Source organism: Sphaerodactylus townsendi, linkage group LG09, assembly GCF_021028975.2.
Source record: "Sphaerodactylus townsendi isolate TG3544 linkage group LG09, MPM_Stown_v2.3, whole genome shotgun sequence".
Lineage (NCBI taxonomy): Eukaryota > Metazoa > Chordata > Lepidosauria > Squamata > Sphaerodactylidae > Sphaerodactylus > Sphaerodactylus townsendi.
Window position 1 is genome coordinate 15293939 of NC_059433.1, and position 26764 is coordinate 15320702.

General features: G+C 45.7%; 2 protein-coding genes across 2 annotated transcripts in view; both read right to left on the reverse strand.

The window, feature by feature from the left end:
* Positions 1-21851, reverse strand: part of PHLPP1 (PH domain and leucine rich repeat protein phosphatase 1) — a 102280-nt gene extending 80429 nt beyond the window's left edge. The window contains exons 1-3 of the mRNA XM_048508508.1: positions 21667-21851; positions 17466-17518; positions 2664-2719 (exon numbers count right to left, since the gene is read on the reverse strand). Of these exons, the coding sequence (XP_048364465.1) occupies positions 2664-2719; positions 17466-17518; positions 21667-21851 (294 nt within the window). The remainder of the gene's footprint in view (positions 1-2663; positions 2720-17465; positions 17519-21666) is intronic.
* BCL2 (BCL2 apoptosis regulator) overlaps positions 20226-26764 on the reverse strand; it is a 196524-nt gene continuing 189985 nt past the window's right edge. The window contains exon 3 of the mRNA XM_048507961.1: positions 20226-22460. Coding sequence (XP_048363918.1) covers positions 22326-22460 — 135 coding nt within the window. The 3' untranslated portion in view covers positions 20226-22325. The remainder of the gene's footprint in view (positions 22461-26764) is intronic.

Consider the following 26764-nt stretch of genomic DNA (forward strand, 5'->3'; position numbering starts at 1 on the left):
ACCTTTTAAAAAACATTTTCCTTCTTGTATAAGAAGTGACAGCCATACATATAAACAGCGCATGTTTACATGTTGCTTTTAGCTACATAGAGCACTACTTTGTGGCTACATTGCCGTTATGTAAAAAAACAAAAACAAAAAAGGGACACACGTTCACGTTTCCTGCTGCAGAACAGCAGCCAATTGGGAACGAGCAGCAAAGAGGCAGCGAGATGATCCCGCCCTCTGGCCTTGACTCTGGTGGAACGACCTCGGCTGCTGTGGGGAATAACAATGGAGTCGACCCAGGTCAGTACTTTTCAGGGACCTAGGTTGAACCTCGGCTGCTGTGGGGAGTAACAATGGAGTCGACCCAGGTCAGTACTTTTCAGGGATCCAGGTCGAACCTAGGTCAATTCTCAAGTGCGGAATCGGCCTGAGTCAACTTTGAGCAGGCTTTCTGAAACTGACTTTTGTCGGGATCGAACTCAGGTCATGAGCAGAGCTTTGACTGCAGCGTCGCAGCTTGCCACTCTGCGCCACAGAGCTCCTCTGAATAAATCTGCTCAAATCATTTTTTTAAATTTCTCCAGCCGCCAACTCTTTCTCTCGTTTTGAATGATTAAGTGTTTCATAACAGATCAACAAAACCAGATTCCTGAGAAAAGCGCTGACGTCTTCCCCCATTTACACGGCATTTAATGAATCCGTCTGTATCCAAAAAGAGAGATACTCTTGGCTTACTCCCCTTCAAAGCCTAGTGAATGGGGCAGAGATAACATGCGCAGCCTGTCCAAGTTCGACAGCGGAAGACTCGTTCAATATTGTTTTCAGAGCTTATCACTCCCATCTCTGCCCTCGGCACATGGTTTTAACTTGAATGATCAAATTAGAGTATGCAGAAAATGGATTTCTGACAGAAAGCTATACGGTCATATTAATGTGCGGTTATCAACAAACAGATAGAGAGGCCCCGAAATAGATTTGCAATTAGCTTCTGTCTCAAAAGTTGGACATGATCTTTTTCTATTCGCCAGGGGTTGGCAGCCAACCTGGTTATCTAATTGGATGGAAAACTCCTGTTTTCTTCAATCCGGATGAAGGCTGCTTTCGGACAAACTCATTAAACGCAGCTGCGCTTAAAGTTTATAACAGCAGCACTGATGAAAAATAAAAAAAACACTCTGAAGTTAATAATGATCCCATCCTCCTTTTTCTGTCTGATCTCAGATCTCTTTGAACCACGCACAAATCTAGTGGAATATGCCCCCCACCCCTGCCCCAGTTCCTTGGCAATTTGACATTTTTATTTTATTTTTTTGGTCTGCAAGCTGTCCTGCTTACTATCAAGCTTAAACATTCTGCAGTGTTTTAGATCTTTTACCAAGCTCAAGTATGCTACACTATTGAAGAAGACAAGTTCTCCCACGCAGAGCTGGGTCCCCCCCCCCCCCGTTTGTAATATTTGGGAAGAAATGCAACGTTACTGTACTCAAAACTAGGAATATGCTGTTCATTTTGAAGCATGTTGTACTGTTGGTGCTCAGCAGGGCTTCTGTTGGTCATGGCTTAATCTGTGCCAGAAGGGGGTGAAATCTAAAGCGGTGTAAATTGCTTTGTTAACTGGGTAAGGCCCAGAAGTGGGATCCAGCAGATTCTCACAGGTTCCCGAGAGTAGGTTACTGATTATTTGTGTGTGCTGAGAGGGGGTTACTAATTGGTGATTTTTGCCTTAGTTAGGCCCCTCCTCTCAGCAGTAGCGCGCAGAACTTGAAGCAGTCTAGCAGGAGATGCATCGGCGTGCGTGACAGCCTGCGCCTGCGTGCATTCGTTTCCCACCCAAGGACCGGCGCAGCGGCTGCGTCCTTGCCACAGCCCCGCTCAGCAATGCCCAGCCCCCGGAATGCCCGGCCATGCCCCTGTTGTGCCCCGCCCAGCCCCATTGGCGCTACGCCACAGTTTGAATCCCACCACCATGGGAACCTGTTACTAAAATTTTTGGATCCCACCACTGGTAAGGCCTGCCACCTGCATGCGCTCCAAGTGGATTTAGTTTACCAGGGACTATCTCTGTTTTGTGTCACTTCCTTCTGTAATCACTGCCTCTGTTTTGTCTCCTTTCTTGCCTTGCGGGAAGACCGTGTTAATTTTTTAAAATGAAAGTTAAGCTTGCTCCTCCCAGTCTTCTAATTCATAGTCTAGGATTTTCTATACAAAATCAGTTCTTTATCTCAGTTGCCTTCATATTCTACACAGGTCACTCGAACAGGCAGGTGGTAAAGAGGGTTTTTTCTGTTATTTATCATCCATTACATTTTGTCCCCAAAAAACTTTCTGCCAAGTATGAAAATGTTCTAGCATTTTTTATTTCCACTGATCAACTGACCTAGGAAAAAGTCCCACCTTCTCTTGATTTCTGCTGCACACTTTTTCTGGTTGGATTTAAAAAAAACACCTTTTGACCTCAAAGCACAACTGGTGCCTGTGACTCTAGTATAATTGGAAGTGATGACTCCCAGTTGCGGTACAGTTTACTAGATTTTAAATGAAAGCACAAGAGTCTGAGAAGTTATATTGTATTTGCAGTTACAGGTGTTTTCTGCATTTCCACCAAAAAGGTTCTTCCAGTCAAAGTGCTACCTGTTGGCATCAGCATGTAACAGGAGCGCATGAGCGCTGCTCACTTCTCTAGGTTGGTTTAGCATGATGGTAGGGGGCTGCAGATCCAGTAGCCGAACATCTGCTTGGCATACAGAGGGTCCCAGATTCAATAGCTGGCATTTCCAGTAAGATTAGGTTGAAGGCAGTGGTGGGATCCAAAAATTTTAGTAACAGGTTCCCATGGTGGTGGGATTCAAACTGTGGCGTAGCACCAATGGGGCTGGGCGGGGCACGACGGGGGCGTGGTCGGGCATTCCGGGGGCGGGGCATTCCTGGGCGGGGCTGTGGCAAGGACGCAGCTGCTGCGCCGGTCCTTGGGCGGGAAACGAATGCACGCAGGCACTTGAGCTGCCATACGCCCGGTGCACCTCCTGCTAGACTGCTTCAAGTTCTGCGCGCTACTGCTGAGAGGAGGGGCGTAACTAAGGCAAAAATAACATGGCAGAATCACCAATTAGTAACCCCCTCTCGGCACACACAAATAATTAGTAACCTACTCTCGGGAACCTGTGAGAACCTGCTGGATCCCACCTCTGGTTGAAGGTGACGTGACTGACCTCTCCCTGAAACCCCAGAGAGTTGTTGAAAGTAGGCAAAGGTCAATTCTGCACAGGCCAAAAGTCACAGGGGTGGGACGCTATGTAACATGGTTTGGGGAGGGGGATTTCACACAGGTCCTACCTCCAAAATAAGCCTGCCCTGTTTTATTTCCCTGAATCCAGGATTTTTGAAAATCGCTAAACCAGCAATCCTATTGAAAAATCCCAGGTTGCAGCCTCTCCCACACAAACGGGCAGGCAGGAGGCGCGTCATTTCCCTCCCTTCCGCCACTCCGTCCACGGTCAGGGAGAATCTGCCTGCCATTGTCCTGCCATCTTTATAGCACACACCTACTGCTTTGACCACCCTTGGTGAGTTGCTGTTGTTGTTTGCCATCTGATTTTGTGGAGTTAGGGTTGGAGTCTGTTTAATTTATGGTTTTACCGTGTTTCCCCGAAAATAAGACAGTGTCTTATATTAATTTTTGCTCCCAAAGATGCGCTATGTCTTATTTTCAGGGGATGTCTTATTTTTCTGTGTTCTGTTCGTCGGGCATGCTTCCAAACCAAAACTGCGTCTTACTTTTGGGGGATGCCTTATATTTCGCACTTCAGCAAAACCTCTACCACGTCTTATTTACAGGGGATGTCTTATATTCGGGGAAACAGGGTAGCTGGAAATTTTAAAGTATTGTATCTTATTTGATTTGTACACTGCCCAGAGCCCTTCGGGGATGGGGCGGTATATTAACTATGACAAATAAATAAATAAATACATTGCAGAAAGGCCCCATTTTTTTAAAAAAAAAATCGTTTTGCTGGTCGCGATACTGCGTAGCCTGCAAGTTCAATAGCCTTCTCTCATAGTTCATATATGTTGGCCGTGTTGGCCGTATGGCCGTGGGGGTGCATTTCTGCATGCCTATGCAGATATGCACTGTTGCTGGAAATAAAAAAAAGAGAAGTGTCTCCATGCGAACGCGCAAAAGCAACCCGGATTGTTTCCATGGGCTCCAATCGCTGCCTGCATGGTACACATGCGAATGGGGGAAAGGAATATGGGTTCCTTTATAACAACTTCAACACTGGTGGGATCCAAAAAATTTAGTAACAGGTTCCCATGGTGGTGGGATTCAAACTGTGGCGTAGCGCCAATGGGGCTGGGTGGGGCATGACGGGGGCATGGCCGGGCATTCTGGGGTGGGGCATTCCTGGGCGGGGCTGTGGCAAGGACGCAGCTGCTGCGCCAGTCCTTGGGTGGGAAACGAATGCACGCAGGTGCAGGCTGCCACGCACGGCGGTGAACCTCCTGCTAGACTGCTTCAAGTTCTGCACACTACTGCTGAGGAACAGAGGAGGGGCATAACTAAGGCAAAAATCACATGGCAAAATCACCAATTAGTAACCCCCTCTCGGCACACAGAAATAATCAGTAACCTAATCTCGGGAACCTGTGAGAACCTGCTGGATCCCACCTCTAAACTGCAACCATTTATACATTTGCTGTGTGGAATTGATTAAAACTTGTCTAATTCTAAGACAGCTTCATATGTTTGTATAGTCGCAGGCTGACAATAGTTTTCTTTATCATTTCTGTCATCGTATTTTACCTTTCCACCCAACTGCAAAGTCAAGGCAATTTACACTTTTTTTCAAGTAACAAGAAAAGCCATTCAAAACCAGTCAATACAAATGTAGGAACAGCAAATTTAGGTGTATCTGCTGCAAAGTACAAATATACAGTCCAGAGAAATAGAGGCTGCGCTGCGGCATGATCAATTGTCTCTAGCGTAAATGTCTTATTGCGGGTAGTTCATGAGCCCACAGAGCCCTATGCCCAATCTGGACTATCTGGACTGAACTAAATCTGGACTGAACTAAATATGAGTCATGGGTGGTTTCCACATGGTGATGATGTCAATGCACTGTGCAACAGAGCATTCAGAGAGGTGTACCTCACAGTTTGTGGCTCAGCCTCCCCACCCAGGGCTGTCACCGTCCCGTATCTTTGCCGCTGGAGAGTTTTGAAAGGTTTTTTAAACTGAAAATTGCTGTATATTTATCATGCGATGGTCTGGAAAGTTACTTTGGAACGATCACCCAATAATACCACGGAAGACGCAAATCCAGTGTTCATGGGTGAGCTGGAACTCTGGCAGCCAACTGACCCTGCTGTGAAGGTATAAAACTGTCTCAAGTCGATCCAGGGAACTTGCATTTTAACATTTCTAAATACATAAGTAAAAGTAAATTGCATGCTACATTGGACCAAGATCTGTTTTCCCTAGGAGCCCAAGCAAGATTTGTTTTGGTGATCTTTCCACTTGTGGCCTGTCATGGAAACTGCAGCAGAAGGGGTGTTTGTTTGCACTGGGAGGTTTTGCTATATGTTAGCACTCAACTGGAACCATGTTTAGAAGTACATTTATTTTTCTTCTTTGTGGAACTCACTGCATCTTCAGCAGTGGTGGGATCCAAAAATTTTAGTAACAGGTTCCCAGGGTGGTGAGATTCAAACAGTGGCGTAGCACCAATGGGACTGGGTGGGGCACGATGGGGGCATGGCCGGGCATTCTGGGGGCGAGGCATTCCTGGGCGGGGCTGTGGCAAGGATGCAGCCGCTGCGCCGGTCCTTGGGCGGGAAACGAATGCACGCAAGCGCAGGCTGCCACGCACGCCGGTGCACCTCCTGCTAGACTGCTTCAAGTTCTGCGCACTACTGCTGAGAGGAGGGGTGTAACTAAGGCAAAAATCACGTGGCAAAATCACCAATTAGCAACCCCCTCTCGGCACACACTAATAATTAGTAACCTACTCTCGGGAACCTGTGAGAACCTGCTGGATCCCACCACTGATCTTCAGGTAAAGTGATCTACCTCCATCCAACAACTGATATCTTCCAATAATAATTTGAAGTCTGAAGTCTGAAAGCTGCAGAAGAAGATACTTTCCTATTACAGCAAAACGAGGAGTATGCGTTTGATCGCCTTCATGGACTTTACCATATTTATGGACTGGAAATGCTGGATTCAAGGAACAAATTTGTTTTTGGTATGAATTTTGGATCTGTTAAACAGCAATAGAAACTGAATCTGGTTTCAGCCCTAGCTCCAACGCAACCCAATGTGTTATTTATTTACTTACTTGGGGCTTATATGCCGCTCTTCCCAGTGGTGGGATCCAAAAATTTTAGTAACAGGTTCTCTCGCCAGCCCCCCCTAAGCAAAGGCCTGAGCAAAACCTGAGTTGGATGCCCCCCCATGGGCAGCCACCCCACCATGACCCCAAAAATTTTTTTCGCATCAGGTCATTTCTAAATCATCATCACATTATAGAAAATGCCCCAACTCACAAATCTGAACACAGCAATGGTTAAACACACCGGTTCTTTGATAGAGACTGGTGAGCTAAAAGGTACAAAAGGCTGAGAATCAATTAATTGCAGTACCTGAAAGGGATTAACCCAGTTCAGGGAGTTACATTATTAGTCACAATTGCTACATGGAACCTTCATGTTCAAAGGCAGGATGCCTCTCGGGGAGGCGAGGGCGTGGAGATGGGAAAGCGGACCCAATTAGTAACCCCCTCTCGGCACACACAAATAATTAGTAACCCACTCTCGGGAACTGGTGAGAACCTGCTGGATCCCACCTCTGGCCCTTCCCCTTTTGGGCATAGGGCACCTTCCAGTCTTTCCATCAGTACAATACAATAAAACAAATAATACACAAACATGATTTAAAACCTAATCTAAAATGATGGAAGCAAAAGTCCAGATAATTTCATATGCAATACCAAGAGGAAACATAAGTAGGAAGAAGGGAAGAATACCGAAGGGGAAGCCACAGGGACGGAAAATAATATAGCTGCCTTGATAATGTGCTTTGTGAAACAACTCGGTCTTACAGGCCCTGTGGAACTGATTTTGAAAGCACCTGCAAGACTGATAAAGCAACTGGATCCCTGTGCAACCTTTAGAGAGCATGCATGCTTTGAAGCAGGGTCTGTGTAGCAAAAAAGGTATAATTCTGTTCTAGTAAGTTTTTCTTGACAATGTTTGGTTCTCATCAGAAACACACTGGATATGGATCTCCTGTGGTATTGCTCAGAGATCGTTCAAAGGGTGTTTTCCGGATCAGAATCTGAGGGCCAGATGTGGCTCAGTTAAAATCTAAAGATCGGTCGGGACAAACGGCTGGAGCCACAATGTTCTTTAAACTCATTGCCAATTCATTTTGTAACATCCTTCGCAAGAAGGACACAGCGGTCAGGCCTTAAAGACAATATCTGAGCACATTCCTTTCTATTGCCCTTCCCTTTCCTACATTTTATTATTTGTTTTCCTTCTTGCGCACAATAGGATATCCTAGTCGGACAGGTTAGACTACAAGAACTCTTAAGGGACAAATGTCTTATTTAGCGGCATGCTAGGGTGCAAATGTAGTCATTTCTGTTCCAGGAGAATAAACTGAAGCTATGAGAATAGAACCTGGGTAATGGCCCTTTCCCCACTTACCGTTTGCGGCGCGCTACTCTCAGCGCGAGTGATTTCTGCCACGGGGTCGTGTTCCCCACTGAAGGTGCCGTTTCTTCAGCGCCAGAAATGACGCGCGCTGAGGGGACGTGAGAGCGGCAGAGTCGGGCCGGCTGCGTTGTCGCCGTCCGGACTCGTGGGGAGCGCTATTTAGGGAGAGTAGCGCGCAGCAAACGGTAAGTGGGGAAAGGGCCAATGAGAGAATGAATTAAGGTTTTTGCACTGTCCATAGAGGAAAAAAAGAGGGAAATCTATGCATCCTGATCAACTGAAAACAGCAAGATTTTGGTCACTTCAGGCTTTGTATCTTGGAAAACAAATTGATTCTATTCACCACATGCCTGTGTTCTTCCAAAGTGAACAGAGGAAAATCCTCTTCAGAGATCCAGCCTCTGCTTCAAGATCTCCAATGAGAGACACCCCCCCCACTCCGATGATTCGTTCCATACTTATCCGCATAAAGCTGTCATTGGGTACCATATCAGCTGATCATAGAACCAAGAAGCAGAGGACAAAGGGAAGATGGTTTCACATTGATCCCCACAGAGGGAAGGGGAGAAGATAAAAGGATAGAACCATTGCTGTAAACTTGGAAAGCTGGAAATCATGACAGAAGAATGCCCCAGAGGAAGTCAGAAGAGTGAACACACAGCTGTGTGATGGGCTGAAGAGATATTTTTTTATCACCAGAAAATTTATGTATTTATGACAATGGTATCCCATCCTTCCTCAGAAGATTTATAAGTAGCTTCTTTGGGCTTCCCAAGAAGTCTTCCACTCACACGAAAATCTGCTCAGCTTTAACACTGCAAGAGGCCCAAATGTCCTTGAACATAAGAAAGTTAGGAAGAAGAAGAAGAGTTTGGATTTATATCCCCCCTTTCTCTCCTGCAGGAGGCTCAAAGGGGCTTACAATCTCCTTGCCCTTCCCCCCTCACAACAAACACCCTGTGAGGTAGGTGGGGCTGAGAGAGCTCCGAGAAGCTGTGACTAGCCCAAGGTCACCCAGCTGGCGTGTGTGGGAGTGCCCAGGCTAATCTGAATTCCCCAGATAAGCCTCCACAGTTTAGGTGGCAGAGCTGGGAATCAAACCCGGTTCCTCCAGATTAGGTACATGAGTTCTTAACCTCCTACGCCACTGCTGGAAGGAGGTTGACCCGTGGTTTTGTGGAAAAAGGAAGGATGATCAAGACTGGATAACACATTCCACGAAGTCAAATCTCCAATGCGTCGTAACAAAATTATGTCACATATACACCTTTCTCGCAGGAAGCCATGTTTAAATGTTTAAATTCGAAGAGCTTTTGCTCAAGAAGCTTCTATGAAAAGCAGTTGTGTTTGGTTAACAATTGAATTATACAATGGAATGTGCATTGAAGCTGGACCCGAGAGGTGGGGGAGGAGAGGAGAATTGTCTAATGTTCCTTTGGAGAAATAACAGCTGGTTGGGGTTTTTTTTTCTCTTCCCGAACGCAGAAAAGCAAAGAGCAAAGAAAAATCTGTCTTGTAAAATTCAAGAGCTCGGACAGGAGGAAGTTTGTAATGAGGAGAGAGGATGTTAAGAAGGGAGAGAGAACACCTCACCTGCTTTATCCATACGTGTTGAGGGAATTAGGAGTTTAGACTCCAGATGTGAAGCAAACCCCTGATTTTGCAGGAGTTTCCTGTCAGTTTCCACCAGTAACAGTAATTTACGGCCACATGAGAGAGCGCCTTGGGCTCCTGCCAGTTCCATCTTTACACAACTACATATGGTATAAGAGGATACTAATGCAGTCGGCGAGCTCTTCCAGAAAGGGACTTAGAAGATACCATCTGCATGGGAAAATTAGACAGCACAAGCTGACCTGGAAACGACAATGCAAACTCTCTCTGTGTCCAGATTCTTGGCAAGGGCTTCTCCACACATGACAACATAATTCTTTTCTCAGGGACACAGATTAAAGGACAGGGGCGGTTCCGGGACAGTTCTCAGAATTCTAAGCAAGCAGTTTCCAAACTGTGTTACAGAAAACTCTGAAGTTCCTAGGAAAATGTATCAGGGATTATTCCGTTCAAGAGCTGCAGGGTACAGCCCACTGATAAAGGCCGGAGCAGATGTTTAGATGACATCCTCCTCGTGGCCGTCTTAACTGTATCATTGACAGCAACTTTTTGCATGGAACTTTGCAAGCCTATGTTGGCTCTTCATGCCCTGATTCAACATTCCTAGTGGCCTCTGGCGTTAGTATTCTGCACTCAGGATGGGCTTGTAGTATGAAGAGGAAGGCGGAGGAGGGTTTGGATTTATACCGCACCTGTCCCTCCTTTCAGGAGCCTCAAATTGGCTTACAAAGTCCTTCCCTTCCTCTCCCCACAACAGACACCTTGTGAGGCAGGTGGGGCTGAGAGAGTTCTGAGAGAACAGTGACTAGCCCCGTAGTGGCGAACCTTTGGCACTCCAGATGTTATGGACTACAATTCCCATCAGCTCCTGCCAGCATGGCCAATTGGCCATGCTGGTAGGGGCTGATGGGAATTGTAGTCCATAACATCTGGAGTGCCAAAGGTTGGCCACCACTAGCCCAAGGTCACACAGCAGGCTTTCTGTGGAGTGGGGAATCAAATCCAGTTCACCAGATAAGAGTCGGCCACTCATGTGGAGTGGGGAGTCAAGCCCACTTCTCCAGATTGTAGTCCACTGCTCTTAACTACTACACCATCCTGCTCCATCGAAAGCTCTTCTGCTTGCAGTTTGAAAAGTCCCATCAAGGTATCTGCACAGCCCAGGGCTGTCACTATAGTAACTGTTGTGGTTCTATTCATGGACATTATTTGCAATGTCTTTTTTGGTTTGCTTTTTGAGGAGAGTTTAGCACCTCAGTACAAAATTCCCTTCCAAGGAAATTTACACAGCTGCGTGGCACCAAGATGGTGTAAGATACTACACATAGGCAGAAAAAATGAAATGCACAGATATAGGATGGTTGACACCTGGCTTGACAACACTACATGCGAAAGAGATCTGGGAGTCTTAGTAGACCATAAACCATATATGAGTCAGCAGTGTGATGCGGCGGCCAAGAAAGCCAATGCGATTCTGGGTTGTATCAATAGGAGTATAGTGTCAAGATCGAGGGATGTAATTGTACCTCTCTATTCTGCATTGGTTAGACCTCACCTGGAATATTGTGTACAGTTCTGGGCACCGCAGTTCAGAAGGGATATTGACTGGCTGGAGCAGGTCCAGAGGAGGGCAACCAAAATGGTAAAGGGTCTGGAGTCCATGCCCTACAAAGAGAGGCTTAGGGAGCTGGGGATGTTTAGTCTGGAGAAGCATAGGTTAAGGGGTGACATGTTTAAACATGATAACCATGTTTAAATATTTGAAGGGATGTCATGTCGAAGAGGGAGCAAGCTTGTTTTCTGCTGCCTCAGAGACTAGGATACAGAGTAATGGATTCAAGGTGAAGGAAAAGAGATTCCACCTAAACATTAGGATGAACTTCCTGACCGTCAGGGCTGTTCGACCGGGAAATTCACTGCCTTGGAGCGTGGTGGAGTCTCCTTCTTTGGAGGTTTTCAAACAGAGGCTGGATGGCCATCTGTCAGGAGTGCTTTGATTGTGTGTTCCTGCATTGCAGGGGGTTGGACTTGATGGCCCTTGTGGTCTCTTCCAGCTCTATGATTCCATGGTTCAGAAAACTCTTTAGTACAGCTGTACCGGCCTAGGCAAGCTTCCCGAGTAGATTGACAAAGCTGGGGTCAAGCAACGTGTGCTGATGCTTTTCAGTTTCAGCTATCGTTTGTTAGTTTGATAAATATTTTCATTGTTGTGAGTGTATTTATGATTATAAAATGGTGTTTTAGCTGCTTACGGTGCAAAATTTGAACAGATAAATAGCCGCACACATGCCAAAGAGGATTGCTGTTATCATCAGCTTGTGTTTCTCAAGGCAGATGGGAAGGGGAAAGTGAGGTGCCCCCAGAGGTGGGATCCAGCAGGTTTTGACAGGTTCCCGAGAGTAGGTTACTAATTATTTGTGCGTGCCGAGAGGGGGTTACTAATTGGTGATTTTGCCATGTGATTTTTGCCTTAGTTTTGCCCCTCCTCTCAGCAGTAGCGCGCAGAACTTGAAGCAGTCTAGCAGGAGGTGCACCGGCGTGCGTGGCAGCCTGAGCCTGCGTGCATTCCTTTCCCGCCCAAGGATCAATGCAGCAGCTTAAGCCCATTTCTGCCACTAGCTCCCGCTCTCAGCGATGTGCCCCTCCCCAGAATGCCTACAGCCACGCCTGCGTGATGCAACTGCTTCCAGCCTCATTGGCACTACGCCACTGTTTGAATCCCACCACCATGGGAACCTGTTACTAAAATTTTTGAATCCCACCACTGGGTGCCCCCCTCAAGTCCTTGCAGGTTCCCTACTGGGCAACTGGGCCAGTGGCAATCGTCCCTCTAGCTGTGGTAGGGAACTGTGTGGATGGTCCCTACCACTGAGCAGCACACAGCCACCTGTGAGAGCTCTACAAGAGCTCTGCTGCTGGCAGCCACCCAACCTGTGTAGCACCAAGATGGTGTCTGCGCAGCCGCACAGCTTGCAGGGAATGTTGACCATAATTGCATAGAGTTTTTCTGAGGAAAGGCTGCCAGGGGAAGGGGAGGGGGGAAATCTGAAGACAGAGGGGCAGGTAATGGAAGAGTGGATGGTGGGTAGGAAAGAGAGAAGTAAGGCTGTGGGAGGCTTTCAGGAAAATAGGAAATGTTGGGGGCAGTGGTGGGATCCAAAAATTTTAGTAACAGGTTCCCATGGTGGTGGGATTCAAACAGTGGCGTAGCACCAATGGGGCTGGGCGGGGCACGACGGAGGCATGGCCGGGCATTCCAGGGGCGGGGCATTCCTGGGCGGGGCTGTGGCAAGGCGTGACGTGAGCTGGGCCAAGTACCGGGTCCCATGGAACACGTATGCTACTATAGGCGCCAGGCTGCCACGATGCCGGTGCACCTCCTGCTAGATCATGCTTCTAAAGTTCTGCAGGCTTACTGCTGAGGAGGGAGGGGGCGTGAACTGGAGGCAAAAAATCACATGGCAGAATCACCAAATTAGTAACCCCCTCTCGGCACACACAAATAATTAGTAACCTACTCTCGGGAACCTGTGAGAACCTGCTGGATCCCACCTCTGGTGGGGGGAGGAGAAAATGACATGCCCCTCACAAGTCCTTGTGGGTCCTTCACTTGTGTTTTCTAAACCTAATACATACTCTGTGGAGTTCCAAAAATGTTCCAAAAAAACTCTGTGGAGTTCCAATTGGCCATGCTGGCAGGGGCTGATGGGAATTGTAGTCCATAACAAAGGAGTGCCAAAGGTTCGCCACCACGGGAGACGTACCATATCTATTCCTGAATTGTGTTTTTAGACCATTTGATGCTGGTGATAACTGAAATCCAGACAGAAAATTAAAGTGGTGGGCATGATTCACTCCTGCAGCGAGTACAGGGGTGGTATGCACTACAGCACAGGTGTCAAACTCATGGCCCTCCAGATGTTATGGACTACAGTTCCCATACCCCCTGCCATGATCATGCTGCCAGGGGATGATGGGAACTGTAGTCCATAACATCTGGAGAGCCGCGAGTTTGACACCTATGCACTAGAGCAGTGATGGTGAACCTTTGGCACTCCAGATGTTATGGACTACAATTCCCATCAGCCCCTGCCAGCATGGACAATTGGCCATGCTGGCAGAGGCTGATGGGAATTGTAGTCCATAACATCTGGAGTGCCAAAGGTTCGCCACCACGGCACTAGAGCCTTCCGACTCCTACATACAAGCAGGCAATGCAACAAGATCCCCGGGGCGGGGGCGGGGAGGCTGGGAGATCTCTGTGTGCTTTTTGTCTCCGTGTATCTTCCCTCTGTCCACGATGAAAAATTACTGGATAGTAACAACCCTTCACGCTGCTTCGATGCACCTAGTTAGCAAGATGGAGCAGAGCCCTAATGTAATGCACAATACGCAGGTGTCACAACTACAGGCTGGCTGGATCGTGCCCACTATGTCTTTATTGAGAAAAAGAAAAGCAGACCACTTGGCGGGTTCAAAGGAGCGTTTTAATGCGGTTGAAAGATTCCATACAAGGCTGAAGCGGCATTAACTTTCACCGTACACTTTTACTAAAAAAATAATGTTGATTAAATTACCTCCTCTTTCACTTCTTCCCTCTTTAGTGTAATCCAGCCCCAAAGAAAATATCATTGTTCCTGAATGTTTTGGCCTCTCCATTAACACAAATAAATGACTATTATTTCAAACAAATGTCAGGGCTGAATTGGACCAGTTACACGTAACTCAGCATTCCAACAGCAGTCAGCCTGGGGCACAATATGCAAATACAACAGCCCGCCCTACTGTTTCTTCTTGAAGTTCTCGCTTAGACGGATGTTCCATTGAGTTCTTACATTAAATAGAAAATGAGAAAAAAATTTGCACAGTAAAATCATTTAGGAAACGTTTGGAGGTTCTAACCCAAATACATGGCATCAACAACATTTAATGGTGTTTTTTTTAAAAAATTAAAAATAACGGCACGTGCGATCAGTACCTACATGAAGCCAATCGTATCGGAATACTTTTGAGGCCAAATGGAATGAAGACTGCACAGCTCTCGCTACAACAAGAGCAGGGCGTTGGAAGTTCAAAAAGCTTCATGTCTGCAGAAAAGAATCTTTAGGATCATGTTAGAAAATGCTTCTGATCGACCCTGGGACTCAGGCTATTTGAGTGTGAATAAAAAAATCCAAAATACAATACACCTCCGTTTCTATGCTGTGAATGTGTTGGTGTGTAAAGTGTCATCAAGTTGCAGTCGGCTTACGGCAATCCTAGCAAGGGCTGATTCCGCATGGGCCAAAAACAACGGTGTGAAAACGGTGTAAAAGAGGTTTTTTATTTTTTTATTGTATCATTTGCCTCTTAAATATTCCATTTTATATTAACTCTTCTTCATTCGTTTTCAAACAATACATTTTCCCCTTTTCCCCCTCCCCCCTATATTTTTTCATAGTTTTATCAAACAAACAGCAGTAAGTTCATTCTTTGTATTCTCTTCTCCCATATCTCCTCATTGACTCCAGCTTCTTTCATCCAGTCCGCAGATATTGACCATATCTTCAAGATTTCGCTCTGTTTATCTTGCCGCAGTTTGTTTTTTGTTATTATTTCGAAAATGTCCAGCGTCACTTGTTCCCAGATATATTCCAACCATTTCTGGATTGTCCATTTTTTTCTTTTCTTTCCAGCCTAAAGCTATTGTTGCATGTGCTGCTTTGATCGTTATTTTACACATATAGCGATGTTTTTTATCTACCCTTCTATCCTCCATTGGTGTAAAAGAGTTTATACTGTTTTCACACCGTTTTCACACCGCTGTTTTTGGCCCATGCGGAATCAGCCAAGGAGAGGTCAGGGCGTGTGAGAAGCAGAGGTGGTTTGCCATGGCCTTCCTCTGCAGAGTCTTCCTTGGTGGTCTCCCTTCCAAGTACTGGCCCTGCTTAGCTTCTGAAGAGATTGGGCTATATGTTCCCTCCCTCTCTGGCTCCTTCCGCACATGCAGAATAATGCACTTTCAAACTGCTTTCAGTGCTCTTTGAAGCTGTGCGGAATAGCAAAATGCACTTGCAAACAGTTGTGAAAGTGGTTTGAAAATGCATTATTTTGCGTGTGCGGAAGGGGCCTCTGTTAATAGTGTGCCACTATCCTCAATACATCCAAAGGTGCTCTGTCAAAGAACAGTGCTGCCTATGCTTGCCACTGAGCATGATGCTAGAGCAATACAGATGCGGCGTCATAGATTTGTTGCGCCAAGACCTGGTTTCCACTTGGGCCCCTTCCGCACATACAGAATAATGCACTTTCAACCCACTTTCACAATAGTTTGCAAGTGGACGTTGCTATTTCGCACAGTAAAATCCCGCTGCAAAGTGCATTGCAAGTGGATTGAAAGTGCATTATTCTGCGTGTGCGGAAGGGGCCTAAGAGTTGCATCAATTAGTAAAAGGTCAGGATGCCAAATCCAGCCCAACCGGGAAGCCTCCTGACGGCTCAGCCTGAAGGGGCAATTGGAGGTTGTCTTTAGAGACCATAAGTATTGGTCATTTTCACCAGCTTCTTGCTGGATCACCAAACTTTTGGAGCAAGTCAGCACATGACACATTGGCCAGGAGTCATCTTGGACATGCTTTGCTACCTGTTGGTTACAGGCTATATATATAGCCATTAAGTTTAAGTACTGACAGCCACTCTCCTCAGCTCCGGCATTTCAGCTTCAGGCAGTAAAGAAAATTAAGGCTACGGCACCATCCCAAATAATTGTTTTCTCTGGTCCACTAGACGGTAGCAGTTATGCAAAAGGGGACTCAAACTGCTTGAAAGAAGTGAATTTGGAATGCACATGTTCAAAGCCTAATAAAATAGAAGTCCAGTGGCTATTTATTTGCTTTAATTTTGATTCAAACGAAATAAACCAAGGTCTGTTGATTGTAAAATAAAACTGCATGCCAGTATTTATAACTTGCCTTTATGCATCCAATGTAGCAAACTTTCATACGTGATACTTGATGCAGAAATGAATTTTGTTGGTCTTTAAGGGGTCCCTGGATTTCTGTTCTGTTTTGCTGCACCCAATCTAACAGTATCTTCTTTGCTGAGGTCTACTCAGTGGGGCTTACTCTGGAGAAAGTGTTCCTTGGACTACAGTGCAACACAACTATCCCTCTGGAATCTTATTCAACACTTAGCGCTTCCATTATCTTCAGGGTCTCAATTTCCCAGCTATGGTCGTTTCCCCACTTACCTCGACCACCCTTTGCTACGCGCTACTCCCAGCGCGCGTCATTTCTGCCGCGCTCCCGGGCTTCCCCACGACCCCGCGCTCTGTGCGGGGTCATCAAAAGGCGCCGTTTTGAGGAGCGCCAGGAATGACACTGAGGGGGCACAACAGCGGCAGCAGCGGGGCGGCTGCGTTGGCACCGCCCCTGTAGTAGGGAGTGCCGGGGGACTCCGCGCTACTTGGGGAGAGTAGCGCGCAGCAGACAGTAAGTGGGGAAACAACCCCTAACAGTGGAATCATAAGACCCTATTTCATATGGTTGTTGGAGGGGGTGGGTGGGAGGAAATGCAGTGAAAACGCACTTTGAGCATTAAAAGTGCTGTATAAATGATCATCAGGCCTATGTTTCATGGGTGTTTTCCTCTAAAACAGTGTGTCGGATAAAAAGAATAGGAAAGGTTGCCTGTCAGCTGAAGGGACAAACAAGTTCAAGCTTTTATATACATTCAAACTCTCTAAATAGGTATATCATGAATATCAGCAATATCAATTGTTTTTACAGCTAGTGCAGCCACGATACTGTACAATTCTGCAGCGAAGGGGGAGAAAAATATCCAGGGCCGTCTGGTTGAGATACAGACTAGGAGCGACCTCCCGAATCTCTCTGGCATACAGTTAATTAAGATACTGAGAAAGCCAGCACACAGACACAAAGAAACTTCAACTGGCAACGTCTGCCAAAACAACGGCATATAATATGACTACTTCCAATTACATCTAAAGCAGCTTTGAAATTCTTGCATTTTGGATGTTCTACAAAATAAAAACTTTGTTCAGATAATCACAGATGTATAGCAGCACAGGCTTTTTAAATAGCAATTTCTTTATAATGTCATTTCTTGACAATGTAAACCTTTTTTGTTAAAAAATAAACTGTTTTTACCGCAAGGATTTGAGAAGCACGAGCCACTATCGATGACGAGGAGTTCACGGCCCCTGCAGAATTTAAGAACAGATCGTGAAAACAGGGTCTGAACCCAGCAATGGGCTCGTTCTTGCCCAACAAGCTTCTGCGTCGAGGTGACGGTGGGTAAGATGGGGGCATACAAAAAACACAAGGGGACGGAAAGGTGTTATATTTCAAGGTGCATCAGATATAAGACATCAGTCTGACAGTTGAACAAATCCCCCTTGATCAAAATGTTGGCAAGTTTCTATTAAGGAACTCTTCGCATGTTTGGCTTTGCCTTTTTTCCTGGATTTTGGTGCGTCACTGTCCATTCCAGAAGTGGTGGTGGGGAAACACAGAATCATTCTACCCCACTTAATGTGCATAGTATTCTGTTTTTCTTCTGCCAGTCGATCGAAAACAGTTCCTTAAAGCTTAGATGCTTGTTCTGTGTACTGTTGGAAACAATCTAGCCTGTAGTTGGTTGATGTAGGTGTTACGCTTGCCTTGGAAAAATGAGGAGCACTTGGACCTGATTCTAGGTTTGCCCAAAGGTCTTCTAACAGTGTAAGGGTGGGGACAGGGGTTTTCACAGTTCAGATTTTTAATAACTCCTGTCTTTCCTACTGGCCCATGCCCAGGCTGACCAGACGTCCCGCTTTTGGCGGGACAGTCCCTCCTTCAAACAATTTGTCCCGCGTCCCGTGGGTTATTTAAATTGTCCCGATTTTTGGGAGGCTACCGCACTGCCTTCTGGGGCGCAAGGCAGTGCGGCAGCCTTCCGCGTGCGCGGCTGCAGGAGCACAGCCTTCTGGGGCTTGCCGCGCATGCGCACGCGGCCTCAGAAGCACGGCCTTCTGGGGCTTGCCATTTCCTGCCCTGTCACAGGGCGGGAAACGGCAAGCCCCAGAAGGCAGTGCGCTCCTGCGGTTGCACGCGTGGCCACCTACCCCCCGTCCCGGTTCACAAAGGTCACCTTACCCATGCCTGACCTCCACAACATAATAATACCTGACCCAGAAGTGCTCTCTTGTCTGTCTGCTCTCTTCTGTCCTTCAGAGCATTCCAGAGTAGTCTTGTTCAAAGAGCTGAACGGGCCAGTTTGCACAAGCATGACTGGGTCTGTCACGTGTTATGTGTACGAACGAGTCTTCACAAATTAAACCACAGATAGAAAATATGTTGCCTCACATCAATGCAAAAAATATGCTGCAGTGGACACAGTTTACACATTCGAGTGACAGATAATCTTGTGCAGGGCTTGGTGGGCTTAAGCCACAGTGGCATAGGAGGTTAAGAGCTCGTGTATCTAATCTGGAGGAACTGGGTTTGATTCCCTGCTCTGCTGCCTGAGCTGTGAAGGCTTATCTGGGGAATTCAGATTAGCCTGTACACTCCCACACACGCCAGCTGGGTGACCTTGGGCTAGTCACAGCTTCTTGGAGCTCTCTCAGCCCCACCTACCTCACAGGATGTTTGTTGTGAGGGGGGGGAGGGCAAGGAGATTGTAAGCCCCTTTGAGTCTCCTGCAGGAGAGAAAGGGGGATATAAATCCAAACTCTTCTTCTTCTTGTTGAGCCCATGGGTACAGTGGAAACATTGAGAATAGAAAGTGGGCACCACCACAAAGCAACAACCGTGGGGCACAGAAACAACCACAAACTGTTGAAAGGTTACAAGACACAAATCCTCCAATGACAGAGGTATTTTCTGAAGCACTTTCTACTCCAGTGAGGTGGAAGAAATCCAGGACTGGCTATGTGATGGTTTCCAACGGACACCATGTTGGGGATAACTGGCTTAAGGCCAAGGAGTTGATGGGAACAGATACATCTAACTACAAGGGAGCTGTTAAGTGTTGAGTACCCAATGGTGCCATTGCTAGCAGAGCTACAACCTAAGTTCATTGGGGCTTAAAATGGTGTTAACTCTGCTGAGAATTGTCCTGCAGGTGATGCGACACAAAGTGACGGGTCTGTGAACCAGCTTTGAAGTGAACACTAAATATAATCGTCATGCAACCTGTGCAAATCAATGAGTACTAGAAGCTTCACGGGTGGATGGAATGTACAGGCACACGCTCGGTGCAATGCATAGACATGCTCTTTGCAACATTTCTCACCTTGTTTAGCTGAGTTCGTAGAAGTGGTGTTTCCCTGCATAATCCACACTGGGACCAGTTTGGAAAAAGTAAGGCAAGATTAAATTCCCATGGGAATGTAACCGATGCGCCTAGATTTGCTCAGCCTTGCTCTTTGTAAATGCCAAATTTTAACATACATAAAACAGCAATTTTTTAACGACCTTCAGCTTAATCACAGATTGCCGTTGCTCCGTTTCTAAAAACACGAGATCGAGAAAATGTCTTTACAAAGGTATGTTTCACACATGAGCTTACTTCGCTGTTGCTCTTGAAATGGTTGATGAAATTGCAGCAGCAGCAACAATAATGCTGAGAAGCATAAATCACCTTGAGCACAAGCTACCAGGGGAGTCCACTGTCCACGCTCCACTGAAAAGGATGGAAGCCAACGCAGAGGCAACATCTCAGGGGGTTATGGACATTTTTAAAGCAGCATTGAAGACATGATAAAGACTACCGCCTTCACAACAAAAATTGTACATCCCCATGTAACCAGAGCTCTTTTTTTGCATATATAATGCCACCAACTAAGAACATTCGCTTTGATTCCTCCAGTCGACATTTTGTTTTCGCCACGTCATCTTAAACATATGTCTGTTGTGACTATGTGCTCGATGTTTACTGCTAGATCCACATTAATTTATTACATTTCATTACACTTGCATAAACAGGAAAATGAATTTTTTTAATGAAACAGTTTGTTTTTAAAGTCAATCAGGTCTATCACATCTACTTTAGATCCTGCCTTTTTCAGAATGAAATTCATTCCAAACGTTTATTAAGCACCTCCTGTAAATAATACCAAAATACTGACCATAGTGATCCCCTAAACTTACAAACTGGGCACTAATAAACCAAGCCACAGATATAATCTGGATGGATGCTAAGACTTTTGGGATCTTCTCCCTACCGTCTCCTCCATGACTTCTGCAAAGCTACTCATGAAGACAAAGAGACTGTCTGGTGCAGAATACAATGTAGTAGGAAAAGCAGCACGCAGAGTCCAAACCCTAGTAAAGTCCCAAGCAGATACACAGGAGTTTTACTTGTGATTCTGGCCATCTCTTCTCCCTATGCCTAGCTAATACAGATTCATAAAGTTGGATAGAATCCTATCTAAAGCTGCCTTTATCAAAGAACTCGGTACCTTCATCTCAGCTTATTGGAAATCTTGGTATAATTGACTGGCTGACATTGTCCCATCCAGTCTCTTGCTTACGAGACTGTGTTTACCTCCATTAACCCCAAAATTAATGACTCCAACCACTTCCAGTGACTTTAAGAGGCTGGAGAGTTCTCCATACCATTCAGCGACCTACTCCGACTTACAGGTTTAGAACCAAAGTCCCCCCCCCCCCAAATTAACTCTCCTTTGTTATATAGTCCATATAAAAGTGTCAGTTAAGTACTCTGGATTTGTTTTATTTTAAGGGATTTCAAATATGAATTCCCCACCTCTCTTCCCTAAGTTTCCATACAAGCAACAACAGATAACTAAGGAAAATTGATGTCTACGAGTCTGTCCAGGCGGAGGTGTTGTGTGGTTCTTTAGCTTCTTTTCTTTCAAGGTTGGTCTCATGAAATTAACAGAACGTAAGACTTCATGGGGAAGGGGAAGAGAAAATAAAGCTCTGTAGGGAGGGAAAACCGGATTATGATTTTGGTGTTCAATCTGAAAGAAGGAAACAATTTCATCTGATTGCCAGATGACTCTGAGCTTCTTTGAGATATTATGAAGCAACCCAAAGCAATTTTCAAAAGATCCCCAAGAATAATTCAGTAAGTAAAACAGGATCAGCCGAGAAGAAACTCCTACTCCGGTGGAGACGTGAATCAGAACTTCCAGAGGACACCAGTTCTGCGGGGTAGACACAGGCACTTACGGTGACGGTTTCCTGATGGTTACAACTTTAAAGTTACTGATGAAGAATACACTGAAACAGTCATTTCTTGCAATTCCAAAACTTCACTTCAGAATCTCAGATCACTGCATTAAGGGAAAAAAATCACGATCCCCTTCCAACTATTGTGGTTTATAATGGCACAAGTTACCATGGAATGTGGTGCTTCACAAGCAACACATCACAACATTCCCAGGTGTTGTCCTGTGAAGGAAGGCTTCCAAAGACGATGTGCCTGCTCTTGGGGATAAGCTGCGGAGCCTCACGGACCACTGGCCGTAATCTCGTGTTTATGTCTTGTTCTTGACAGGTACCATGTTTGATGACCAATGGCATCGCTGGCTGGAAATCTTCCACGCTCGATTTTAGGCTTTACCTTCCATGTGCATAGCAACCCATGAATTGTCTTCCCTCCAGATACATGGTTGTGTCTGTGTCTGTTCTTCCTTCTAGTATCATAAAACTGTCCAGTTGCACTTCACTAGAACATCTTTGGGTCTCTTTCAACTTTACTGCAATTGCATTGTGATGTCCTTGTGTATAGCGTACAGAGTTTCAGGAAAATAATGGGTTAAATGTAAAATATCTTTAATAAATAACTCTTTTTCCGGCAATGTAAAAAATAAATGAATATTCCCTTTGGCAGTAATAGCTGATTTAATATTTATCTAGAAAGCGGTGTGGCTCATAAGGTAATAGCATTATGCTACAAGAAAAAATACCACATATTATTTAACTCTTCCCCCCTCCCCTTGTTTCAGTCAAAAGGGGAAAGACAGCTTTTTCAGCCGTCTGCCACGTTGGTCGAAGTCACTTGTGCCCCAGGTAAGCACCAAGGGTGATACATGCGCTGACAACAGCCAGACCCAGAATCGTCTTCAGCGGCAGCCATGAGAAATCAAACAAAGGCCTCATGTTGTTGCTGTACACCTCCACAAAGGCATCCTGGGTAAAAGAGAAGGGGATGGGGAGGGAGAGAAGAGAAGAGATCAACATCATACAATGAAAAACATAGCAAGTATTAACAAACCAAATCCCATGTCATCTGAACACCACAATCAGAGTCAACCCTAGCGGTAAACAAGAACAAAAATTAGCAAAGCCCCAAACCCGATACCCAAACTGCTACCTAGATTATAATCCTTGGGAAATAAGCAGAGGTGGGATCCAGCAGGTTCTCACCAGTTCCCGAGAGTGGGTTACTAATTGATAGGTATTGTTATTGAGAGAGGAGGTTACTAATTGGGTCTGCTTTTCCATTAGAAATTCCATTTGGTCCAAAAAGCACAAAGTCCTGTTGTTTCCTATGTGGCTGGTTAGCGAAGATAGAAAACAGGATAATTCTCCCTGTTGGGCTGTTTTTTTAAAAAAAAAGCAATGTTTTAGAAATATGGTAAGAAGTTCCTTGTTTAAGGAAAAGTATCCTTCTTTTGATTTCTAAAGAAACAAAATTAGAGAGTATTTGAAAAGGTATGGAAGTATTTGACAGGCCAGTCCAATTAGAGGAGAAGTAGTTGTTTCTGTTGGCAGTAGATGATAGGACTTGCTAATATGAGTTTAAATTATGGACAGAAAGATACCAGCTGGAAATTAGGAACTTTTTTTTTACAGTAAGAGTTTTTTACAGTAACAGAGAAATTATTAATGCCCCGCCCTCAGAATGCACGGCCACGCCCCCATCGTGCCCCGCCCAGCCCCACTGGCGCTACACCACTGTTTGAATCCCACCACCATGGGAACCTGTTACTAAAATTTTTGGATCCCACCACTGGAAATAAGCATGCATATGAAAAGTGAATATTTCATACATGACATGCAATTGCATGGCAACCTACATCAGTATTAGACTCCAAAAATCTCCATGTAGCTAAGAGAATGCAAACGAAGACAAAAAATCTCTGAAAAAATCCAAACGGATACTGCCATACGGGGTTAATGCCAAATCCAGAAAGTTCACAGTGGAACAAGCTCCCCGGTCAATACTCATTTTCATAGATGATAAACTGCTTCTTTGGTGAATACACATTTCAGCTTACCCTAATAGTTACAGGAATGCCACCCCCAGAACAAAAATTGGCATGATCCCCCCTCCCTCACTGCTCCACGTGCGTCCCTCCCGAAGCTGCGCGCTCGTTGGAAGAGGACGACCATCCCAGATAGAAGGAGTGTACCGTTCTTTGGTCAAGGGTATATGATAGCTGCGCTCCCCTGCTAGAACCTCCAAACAAGTTCAAAAAGGCAGGTGGATGTAATGCAGGAGAAATTGATAGCTTACAATTGCCTTCCCTTCTCCTTTCCCTCCCTCCCACCACAGCAGACATCTTGTGAGATAGTTTGGAGAGAACTGTGACTAGCCCAAGGTCACACAGCAGGCTTTCTGTAGAGGAGTGGGGAATCTTAACAGCTACACCATATGAGCTCTCTTAGGACAGATTTACTCTGCAGCATGTTTGGGTTTGAGGGAGAGATGCTTCTCCCATGCATGTATATGAAACGTTCACTCCTCCCTGCCACCAATGAAGATGTTTCCTTGTTGACCATGCATGTTGATTCTTTAAAGGTTATGGTATCATAGCTCCTCACCCTGCCGGTGAACCAGGGCAGACAAAACCTACAGGCTAAACTTTTGTATCACCTTAAACACAGGGCCTTTCAAAGTAGTGGACAGGTCTGTCCAAGTTATCAAGCGCAAATCAAGGACCTGTACGCATGTCAACATCAACATGCACACATCCTGCTTGAATGGAGATACATCTGCATGAAATAAAGGGCCAACCATCCTTTTGCTTTAAAGTGTACTGGGGATCAGTCCACGGATAGATATGGTATGGGGTTTCAATTGTGCACACTCATACATCTGTTGAACAAACATAAGAATTACTCAATAGACATACAAAGAATAAATGTGTACAGAATACATGGATTGTACATGTGTCCTTTGATGTGACCACTGGGTTTTCAGCACAAAGATCAGGTGAGAAGAAATCAAACTATAAACACCAGCATGTAAACCCTTCAAAACTGATTTGGCTACATGCATTTAAAATAGAGAAAATAATAATTTGTTGAGTTTTTGCTGGGAACCAAAGCATACTATTTCGCTAACATATTCATCATAGGGCGTTTCCCCACTGGCCATGACCCCCATATGCCCCGCACTGCTCTCAGCGTGCGTCATCTCTGACGCGCGCCCGGGCTTCCCCATGACCCCACGCTCTGCACGGGGTCATCCAAAGGCGCCGTTTGGAAGAGCGCCAGGAATGACAAGCGCTGAGGGGGCGCGACAGCGTCAGCGTCGGGGCAGCTGCGTTGTCGCCGCCCCTGTAGTGGGGAGTGCCGGGGGACCCCGAGCTACTTGCCTACAGTAGCGCGGGGCAGAAGGTAAGTGGGAAAACGCCCATATTCATCCCCCCAACATATATACCTTATACACCTCTCCCCTCCCCACAGCCTGGCATCACGTTGACATTCTGTTTATGTGGACCCGGAGCCTGCCATTTGAATGTCTTGGGAGCACAATTCATGTTATTACCATATTGGATGAACTGGACTATGCATGGATCTTCCATGTAGTTGGGAACACAATTGCCATATTGTGTGAATAGAGCAATGTGTGGTTTTTTTTCATGGGAAAACTGCAAATATGGGGTCAGGGAATCATGCTCCTGAAATCTGTGACTGGCCACCTCCCTCCATATTCCAAATTGAACCGCCTCTTGAACAATGAGGATCCCAGGCAGGTGAAAATGGTGGCCAAGTTCCTGCTCGATATTGTAAAATAAGTTTCTGGCTCTCCTTTTATTTACTTATTTTCTTGAAGTTTGTACTGTATGAACTATGAGCAGTTGTTTTACCCCGTCAAACTCAGGATCATATTACTGCACAGTTTTATCTGTATTTTCTCTTGATGCCTAATAAAGGTTTTTGAAGTTGAAGAAGTTGACTGGCCACCTCCTGGTCCATATGAGTGGAAAGCCAGTGTAACATCCACAGAGGGGGCTTATGTGTGGATTGCACGCAAACACAGTCAGTTCCGATGATCCCGCTACAGACTTTTCCCCTGATGTTTTCAGTCAGTTTTGTTCTGAGCAGGGAGTAGGAGGGCATTACTGAAAGAGAATGCAGACTAACTCCTAGAAAGTCAAAGTAAATTGAGATTGGGACAAAGATTAGGGCAATTTCAAGCACAAAAGAAATGCAAGTCATCACAAACAGTGACGCTAACATTCAGGGCATGGTTTCCTATAAACGCCAAGGTTATTGAGAAGAGGTCATTCATTGCGCTATAGAAGATCGATTCTATTTACTCACTTGTCCACATTTCTCAGTGTTAATTTCATAGGGAATGTGACCATAAGGGTTATGAAATCAACAGTGTAAGAATGATCAATAATAAAAATCAGCTAGGAACGGGGAAGCCCAAGTTCAAATTCCCACTCTGGCATGATGACCATGGGCCAGTCACATACTCTCAGCTTCGACCCTGGCAAATATTCGGATGGGAGACCTCCAAAGAATATCTGGGATGCAAACCACCTCTGAACATCTCTTGCCTTGAAAACCCTACCGATGTCACAGTCTCAACAAGAACAGGGATTTCTGCCATTCATTTCCTCCTGAAGTTTCTTGTACCACATGGTAACTCAATCTTGTAAACATTGTCCTTGGGCCCAACAGGGGTGATCTAAAAATGCCACAAGGTGCTGCCAGACCAGGTGCTCTTGTCCCCCTCCGTCCCCTTGCATTCCTTTTCAGGTGAGGAAATAGGCAGGTAAACCCTGCAGCTCTTTCAGTACTTGAAAAGGTGGCAGGGGGAGGGATAAGTGCCCCACCCCTCCACACTCATGGTATTTCTACATCACCTCTGTTCGCAGCTGCATCCAGCCATACTATCATGCCTGGTTATGCCCTCAGCATCTCTGCAGACCACCCTAAAGACCCTCCATACCCCTGTTTGGTCAAGCCCTTTTCTAGCTCTGCTCTCTACCTCCTCCCCGGTGGAGGTGTGGCAGATGATGACCGGACACAGGACTTTTCTCCAGATGGTACCTTTCCTCTGGCATGTTCCCTCCCTTGCGGCTTGCCTGGCACCTACTCTATTCTTTTTTTTACCCAGGCTTTTAAAGGAGGAGTTCCATCTTTTTAAGCTGTTTCTACGAAATCCATGTTCTTGTTGAGACTGGGACATCAGTGTACACATTATAGTTTCTGTTCTACAGATTGTATTCTAAATAAGAGAAGAAGAGTTC